General features: G+C 31.4%; 1 protein-coding gene across 1 annotated transcript; it reads left to right on the top strand.

Annotated features, from left to right (window-relative positions):
• The first annotated feature begins 1945 nt into the window (after positions 1-1945).
• On the top strand, positions 1946-8261 carry LOC107814674 (mechanosensitive ion channel protein 10). Its single transcript, XM_016640123.2, has 5 exons — positions 1946-3159; positions 5802-5925; positions 6179-6472; positions 6856-7058; positions 7844-8261. Exons 1-5 carry the CDS (start codon positions 2051-2053, stop codon positions 8115-8117), a joined length of 2004 nt encoding a protein of 667 aa, XP_016495609.1. The 5' UTR covers positions 1946-2050; the 3' UTR covers positions 8118-8261.
• The last annotated feature ends 1260 nt before the right edge of the window (positions 8262-9521 follow it).

The following is a 9521-nucleotide window of genomic DNA, read 5'->3' as shown; positions in this document are numbered from 1 at the left end:
TCATATTTGATGATTTGAACATATTTTTGTGAACGTTATTTGATATAAAAATATATGGCATTCTTTTGTCATAGTTATTATCAATTGTTTGATTAATTTGATAAGGTCCTTGATTAAATTTTGGGATTTGTCATCGTGATAGAGATCATGATAATAAGAGCAAAGTCTCTTATAATTTAATCTAAATTTGTTCTTGATCGTAGGATTATTAATTTGGACATTAGTAATCCGGTTAGATCAATATTTATGTAATCATCTTTATGGGATAAAGATTAGTTGATCTCATTAACTAAATTACATAGATAGATGATGCATGTAAAGTTATGATCATTGAACCGACTCATTTGATAATTCCTAATGGTTAGAATTACCATAAACTGTCAATAGGATATTCTCTTGAAGAATGTGATATAAAAGTTTCCTTTGACCTGAGATCATCATAGGAATTGACAAGCTATTTATTGTGCTTTGATACCAGACACCTATGGCCCTAGGGCGATAGTTGAAAGGATATTGGGTATGATTAAATGCTTGTAGAATTAGTGATTGATCAAGATGGAATCTGTCAACTCTTGGTAATGAGTTTAAGCTCCATGTTGTCATGAATTATAAACGACCAAATTAAGACCTTGGCCAGGGCAATTGAATGAAAAGAAGAAAAGAGTTTCTTAGGTCATTCGATAGTCGATTATATTTGACGTGAACACATAGTTGGTCGCCTATTAGGATTTGACAGTTGAACCATATCCTAGGGTGATCCAGAGCTATAAGGACAGAAGGAATTACTACATTATTCTTCTACTGGTTCTTGAGAGTAAATTGTATACTTCATGCTATCCGGTCGTTAAGGAGTGTTGCTAGACGCCACCCTTGATTAGTATATTGATGTGGTCAATTTACTACCGGTTTAGTATTGAACCTATGGGGTCGCACACTAACGAGTGTTCCGATCTTTGCTAAAGGACTAATTACTTTATTATTTGTTAATTAAATTAAAGAATTTAATTAGTCAAATAAATTTAGTTAGTTAGTCCAAATGAAATATTAATTATATTTTTTACTAGCACAGAAGATATAATTAATATTGTGAACAAGTTGAAGTTTTCTATTTGGAATAGAAAATTAAATTATCTCTTGGTCAAAATATATATGTGATATATATAGTTACTATTTATTTATTTATATGGGATGTATATAATATATTAATGATGAAGACTTACTTGGAAAAACCAATTTAGGATTGGATTGCCAAAGAACGTTGTGAGCTCGTTTCAATCCCATTAAGAATGTGATTGATATTCCTTTTTAATATAATACATTAAATTAAATGATACTTCAATTCCAATTGGAATTGGATTTGAAATCGGCAGTCATGATGCCAATTAGATGGAATTACGAATTTCCATATAAAATATTCCATGAATAAACTTTTACCCTAAGTAAATCATTACCTCAACCAAATAGAAAAATGGTTTATAGGTGATGCTATATAAAGGGTGATGGAAGAAAATTTACCAACTGATTCTTGAGAAGAAAACCCACTTTGTGAAAGTGAGAGTGCAATACAAAGCCAAGAGAGAAAATACAATTGCAAGAAAAGTGTTTCTTGTTCTTCTAACATTGAGTTGAGATTTTTGTGAAAAATTTCAACACAATATTTTGTTCAATTTGTTCGCGGGTTTCATTGATCAAATAGTTGACAGCAAGGATCAGTCTCGGTGTGGATACGCATAGAGTCTTCGCACTATCGAAGAAATTTTGAAACGAGACTCTCTTCACCAGGTACGTCTTAGATCTGATCTATTGACTTGTAAATAAATTTTAAACATAAAAAGATCTGCCTAGGATTGTTGTTGTCTTTCGCTGCGTGTTACGAACACCTATACGCAATTCTTCAAAATTCAAACCAAACATTATAATGATTTAGGCTAATTAGTTTTATGTGGAAAGTGGAACGTCACGGTAATGTTTGATGACACTTTCACATTCTATATAAGGGATATAGGACGATGATGAAACTAAGTGAAGTACGTACCTTCAAAAAAAAAAGATGGAGAAACCAGCCTCTGATCATGTGATTTTGTTCATGGATGAAGAAGATCACAAGAACAATAATTCACAACCTAGGAGCACCAATGATGCTAATTACATGGCAGAAACAAAACTTACCCGAATTCCTACAAAATTTCAAACACTACGCCGCCTCACTTTCTCAAAGCCCAAAGCTCGAGTCTTTGAGTTCAATAGTGTTCCAAAGAAGCAAAAATCTTTCAACTTAGACGACGAATTCGAGTCCTTCAAGCCCTGTGAAAAGGATGGAGATAGTGATGAAGAACATGAAAATGATGAAGGATTTGGGATTACTAAAGAAAAGTGTAGAAAGAAGACGACAAAAATCCCTTTTAGACTTTTGTTTGAGTGGTGCTTTTTTTTAATCACAACCTCTTGTTTAATATGTGCTCTCACAATTTCACCTCTTAGGAACAATCCCTTATGGGGTCTTGACTTGTGGAAATGGTGCTTAGTGATCCTTGTCATATTCAGTGGTCGCCTTGTTTCAAGTTGCGTAATTAGATTCCTCGTTTTTCTCATCGAGAGAAACTTCATGCTTCGTGAAAAGGTCTTATATTTTGTCTATGGTCTTAGAAAGAGCTTCCAAAATTGTGTTTGGTTAGGTCTTGTCCTTTTAGCTTTGACTTTCATGTTCAACACAAAACTCAACAAACAAAACAAGTTGTTAACAAAATTACGTGAAGCTTTAGTTGCCTTACTTATTGGTGCAACAATTTGGCCCGTTAAGATCATTTTGGTCAAAGTTTTAGCCTCTTCGTTTTTTGTTGCAACTTACTTTGATCGTATGAAGGAAAGTGTTTTTCATCACTATGTCCTGCACACCTTTTCTGGCCCTCCAGTTGATGAAAAAGTGGTAGAAGTGAAAGAACCGAGGAAATTATTGAAGCTAAAGAAGCTGAGTATGCAAAGAAAGTCATCTGCATGGAGTGTGAAGAGATTGGCTAATTATGTAAGGTTCTTTGGTTTATCAACTATTTCTAAGAGTGTGGATGAATTTGGAAACACTGAATCTGAGATTACCAGTGAATTGGAGGCTAAAAATTGTGCCAGAAAGATCTTCAAGAACGTTGCCAATCCTGGTGCCAAGTAAGTATTCTAGAGATTTTGTGTAACACACACACCCAATAACAATCAATCATTAGAGGTTAATTAGTACTATAAACTTTTTCTTTCACAATTAGATCATTTGAAAATATTTTTTGAACCAAAATATGCTAGAAAATAAATATCGAATAACACATATTTTTCATACTTTTCGTCGTACCAAACGCACTAAAGTTTGAATAGACATTCCCTACTTATGGGGTCTTGCTGTTACTTGGTTGGGGAGTAAAGTCCGTTTCAACATGCCTGCCAACATTTGAAAGCCATTAATTTTGTTGCTAGGAAGGACCACCTTAGTTAAGGTCAAAGCGAGTCATCTGTGACTCGATACTTTTCTTTTCGTCCATTAAAAAAAATCAGTAAATACAATACGTGGAGGATGCATATGCTCATATAGTCCGAGTTGCACATGTTATTTTTTATCCAACTTCTTTTCTCTCTGTATATATATAGCTGCGCACGAAATTTAAGACGTTACTCAATTTATGTATTATATAAGTGGTAAACTCTAATTTGATTAAAAGAGAATCACGTTATACTTCAAATTTAACTATCAAATGAATTTAAATTTTGACAAACATGCCATGTTACTTTATATATCCCGATTTGTATGACATCATTTTAATTTGATATTTAAGCGTGGCTCAGTTCCACTAATTTCTTATTTTATACTCCTTACCTTGATTAACTTTTTTAAAATCAGTTTATTTGAGATTTGGATATTATACTAATTTCCAATATAGTACATATACTGATTTCTCAATAATTATTTTATATTGTTCACAACTACTAATATAATAGAAAAGTCAAGTTGAGCACGTAAGTAGACTCCACACAGAATCAATATATCACATAAACAGAGAGAAAGACTAATAGAATTCCCAACAGCAAATACTAAGAATTGAAAGTTGACAACTGTCCTTGATGTCTCTGTAGTTCAGACATGATATCCATCAAGAAGGGCAAATAATACATACATATATATATATATATATATATATATATATATATTATTATTATTATTATTATTATTATTATTATTATTATTAAAGTGCTATTTCCCCCGATTCAATTTAAATAACGTATTACATTTATCGAAAGTCAAATTATGTGAAGTTTGACAAATATTTTAAAATATATTTTATTGTCATATTGACATGAGAAAATTGAAACTTATATTACTTTTCGTGTAGTTTTAAATATCCAAATTTTAATTAAGTTGATCTAATTTAATTTAACTTCAAAATTTAATCAAATTAACTTTCGATAAGTGAAATGTGTCATCTGAATTGAAACATAATGAGTATATATTATTTGAACGGCAAAGGGCTAAATATACCCCTCTACTTTCAAATATTGTTTACTTGTACCCTTCGTTTACTATTGGGCTATCCATACCCCTACCGTCATACTTTGGAACAAAAATACCCATATTATCATACTTTGAAACAAAAATACCCCTATTTTGGATGGAGTGCCACGTGGCAATACCAGATTAAAACGACCAATTTCTTTTTTTTACCCGATCCTTTTAAAAAAAACCCACAACCCCACCTCTATTTTCATTTTTTTCCAGTTTTTTTATTTATTTAAAATTTTAGTTTTTAAAAAACGAAAATATTTTGTTAAAAATAATTTTTTTTCTATTTTTACAAATTTGTTTTTCCAGTTTTTACAAAACAAAATTCTTTTATAAAACTGAAAAAATGAAAAAAAAATAATTTTTTAAAACGGAAACATTTTGTTGAAAATAATGTTTTCAGTTTTTAAAAAACGAAAATATTTTGTTAAAAAACGAAGATATTTTTTTTCTATTTATACAAAAAAAATCAGTTTATACAAATTTGTTTTGAAAAATGTTTGTTTTTCATTTTTTTCATTTTTTTTAAAGATTTTATTTTTGTAAAAACTGAAAAACAAATTTTTATAAACTAGATTTTTTATTTGTAAAAACAGAAAAAAAATATTTTTGTTTTTTAAAAACTGAAAACAATTTTTTTCAGTTTTTTAAAAGAATTTTGTTTTGTAAAAACTGGAAAAACGGATTTGTAAAAACAGAAAAAAAATTGTTTTTAACAAAATATTTTCGATTTTTAAAAACTGAAATTTTAAAAAAAAAACTGAAAAAAATGAAAATAGGGGTTGTGTTGTGGGTTTTTTTAAAAACGGATCGAATAAAAAAAATGGGTCATTTTAATATGATGTTGCCATGTGGCACTCCATCCAAAATAGGGGTATTTTTGTTTCAAAGTATGACAATAGGGGTAATTTTGTTCCAAAGTATGACGGTAGGAGTATGGATATCCCAATAGTATAACAGAGGGTATAGGTAAACAATATTTGAAAGTAAAGGGGTATATTTAGCCCTTTGCCGTTATTTGAATGTATATAATAATTGTAAGGTCAAAATCTCTGCATGGTCACTCTCAACTCTTAACGTTACTCTATCTAATTAAGTATAAACAGAAAAGTACCAACAGAATATATTTATAACTTCACTAATTATATGGAGTACAGAATTATATGTATGTATCAGAATTAAGTTGCACTTTTCACCCAAAAGACTGCATGATAACTAATGAGTTGCAACATATGGGAATTAATTTTATATTTTTATTGTGAAGGTACATAGAGGAGGAAGATTTAATGAGGTTCCTGAATAGAGTAGAGATACACACCATTTTCCCACTCTTTGAAGGAGCTCTTGAGACCGGAAGGATCACCAAATCTGCCTTCAGAAATTGGGTGGTAATTATATATACAATATACTACACACAACATTTATAATCTTTTGAGAATAAACTGTGGGTGGAGAATAAAGAGTTCCACGCATATCAAATCACCTAAATAATTTACTAGGTAATCACCTATAAAAATTGGGATTAGTAACCTACATGCTAAAACGTGATGTGAAGGTTCTTTATGAATTGTAATTCAAAGACTAGCATCTTTTGATTTAAGGCTTTTTTTTTCTTTTTTTTTTCTTGGGATTTATTGTTAGGTACGAGCATACTATGAGAGGAAGTACTTGGCACATTCATTAAACGATACAAAGACGGCAGTGCAACAGCTTCACAAGTTAGCAAGTGGGATAGTGTGTTTTATAATACTTGTGATTTCACTCTTAGTGATGGGACTTTTGTCCACACAAATCCTTGCTCTCCTTCTTTCACAACTTGTACTTCTCGGATTTGCCTTCCAAAACACTTGCAAGACTATCTTCGAATCTATTATCTTCGTCTTTGTTGTCCATCCTTTTGACATTGGTGATCGTTGTGTTATCGACGGAGTTCAGGTATATATCTTTGTTCTTTAATATTACTCAACACTAATTATTAACCTTCTTATATAAAACTATCGACACATGCAGGGTAAAGAATTTTCAAAATATCCACGTATAATTTTAATATGTTGTAGCAAATAATCTGTCTTATTTTCTAAAGAATACCCTTTGGTTTCCTTTTGTTTTTAAATTATTTTTTTCGGTATTGATTTGTGAAGAAGGTGTTTCTATCTAGACTTAATTTTCAATAACAATTTTCATGTCAATATTTGCAACACTAGCTAGTGGAATATTGATTCTTGGCGCAAATATGTTACAACTAATTTTAATTTATTGACATATGTCAATTTCTGCGTTTCAATTAATTTGCTTTAATTTAAAAATTTTATATGCAGCTGATAGTGGAAGAGATGAATATATTGACCACAGTTTTCCTCCGTTACGACAATGAAAAAATCTACTACCCCAATGCAGTATTGATCACAAAGCCGATTAGCAACTTCTACAGAAGCCCTGAAATGTGCGACTCCATTTCTTTTGATATTGATACCAACACTTATATGGACGCCATCATTGCCCTCAAAAAGGCCATTCAAATGTAAGAACTCTTCTGCCCACCCCACGTTCATTTATTTAATTAAGAATTTATTTTTCGGCAGACACTTGCCTATCTGCCTATGACCCATCAATATCAGGTAATTTTATCTATCAAGGCTTTGGCAGATAATAAGAAATTACCTATTATTTTTCTATCTCCCCTGAGATTTGAACATGAAACCTCATGAGTTTTCAGTTACTTTATTGACCACTAGGTTATTGGGTGCAATTTTGTGATTTTTTACCTATATATCAATGTTCAATGTTGAAATATTGGTTCAGCTAAACTCACAAAAACTAGCTATATTCCCCTCTAAACTTGTCTTATTTTTCAGGATACTAATCCTGCTCTTTATAGATAATTATCTATTAGTTAACCTGATTAATATCTTCTTGTTTTCTCGATCCCAGACTAGAGTGATTTTAAATCTCCTAAACATTAGGTGGTCGTTTGGTTATATTAATCCTGATATAAAATTAGGGATTATAGTTATTCTGCATTTGGTTGTGGGTATTTGCTAATACCAGTATAAATATTTTATCAAAATAATGATATTAGTTATCCCATATAGAATGTGGGACTAAATTATTTCATGGGATATCCAAGAATTATAATCCCAGAACTGAACCAAACGATACCTGATGTTTAGAAGCACCATTGCCTAGGACGACTACAAATCCTTTTCTTTTTCTTTTTGTTTTTTTTTTCGGAATAATTCAAGTTCATTTATATAACTCCTCAAATCAACATAATGATCATGTGTTTGTGTTTAATGAAATATATAGGTACATAGAGAGCAAGCCAAAGTATTGGAATCCAAAACACTCAGTGATAGTGAAAGGAATAGAGAATGTGCACACAATGAGAATGGCTCTATGTGTTCAACATACCATTAACCATCAGAATTACGGGGATAGAAGCAACAGGATCACAGAGCTCATCCTTGAGTTGAAGAAGATCTTTGAGAGCCTTAACATCAAGTACTCTCTTCTCCCTCAACAACTCCATCTTCCCCAAGTAAACATGACCAATTTCAGAAATGTGCCATTGCACGCTTGATCTTATTTGCTTTGATCTATAGCAAGAATTTGATAAGCAACTAGATGATGGAAGCTAATTAATTAAGACATATTTGTAAAGTGCAACAATATAATGACTGCTTTCTGCATGATAAAACATGTTATTTGTAGTGTGTTTGTTTAATTTTCCTTGTCAAATCCATTCAATATGTTGTATTCGTGCTTTATTTCATGATGTTGGAGAAAATACAATTAGAGTTGAAAAATAAAATGAAGAAAATAAAATATCTTCAGGCTGAGACGCGGATATCTCGCTCTCTTTAAGCAGATTCAAGCCTACTGCGGTAGCCTCTTCACCAATCCGGCAGTAATACTCTTGACTTGTCCCCTCAAGGATACAATAGCCCGACAACTTCGTATGACTCGAACAAACTCTGGACAATTTGTTGAGTCCAAAGTCTCACTAGAATGAACACCTTCCATCAACAAAAATAATATATTCTCTTTTGTAGAGAATAAGTTGGAGACTTAGATTTTCTCCTTCTCTTAACTCTCTTTTTCACTACACCAAGTTCACTTTTTCATACACACTGCCATACATACCAAACACAAGGAAGAAACACTACTATTTATAGGTGTAAAATCCCTTCCATAAAATAAATAATAAGGTAGTGGATAATAAAATTGTAGAACATGGTTGGTGGTTACAAAATTTAATTTTTAGTGGGTAATTAGTGATAGATTATGGCATTAGTGGTTTCATGAGTTACACAAAGTAATGACCACTTTCTTGCCAATTTATAATCATTATCTCACAAGAAATAATATAATTTAATATTATAATTTTAATATTAAAATGCACTAACACAACTTTCCCCCAATCATTTTAATATTAAAATAAGAGAGTTTATCAGTTAAAGGGGGACTATTATGCATAATAAAGGTGTGCTCTACATTGAACCTCCACTTAGTAAAACAACGATCTCTACTCCAGAGTCAGTAGTGGTCTCAATCTTGATCTATGACTGCTTTAGGGAAATAAAGTATAACTGCTTGCACATAATAATCAAGGTGTTGACATAAGCTTTATTAGCCATCACATTACGGCTTGTGCTATCCCGATTTTTATGAGTGTTTTTGAGAATAAGCCTAATTCTCATAGGAATCGGCCTACTTCCACACTCACATAGGTGATATATGTTAAGGGCGCTCCTCTAACTCTAACACCCCACTCATACGAGCTACAAATTTCATTAAGAGTTAATAAAACTCAACCTCACAAATCATTACAGGATAAATGTACTCACACCATAGGACAAAAATAATAAATATAATAGTGCATTTCAAACCAAGCCATCATATGATTCGTCATTCCCATTGAACCTGGTTATAGGATCTCTAGTCCTTAGGTTGTGTTTCCTCATATATGACTTATGAATTTATG

The sequence above is a fragment of the Nicotiana tabacum genome, chromosome 1 (genome assembly GCF_000715075.1).
Source record: "Nicotiana tabacum cultivar K326 chromosome 1, ASM71507v2, whole genome shotgun sequence".
Lineage (NCBI taxonomy): Eukaryota > Viridiplantae > Streptophyta > Magnoliopsida > Solanales > Solanaceae > Nicotiana > Nicotiana tabacum.
The sequence above is the reverse complement of the archived record's forward strand: the minus strand, read 5'-3'. Positions and strand labels throughout refer to the sequence as shown.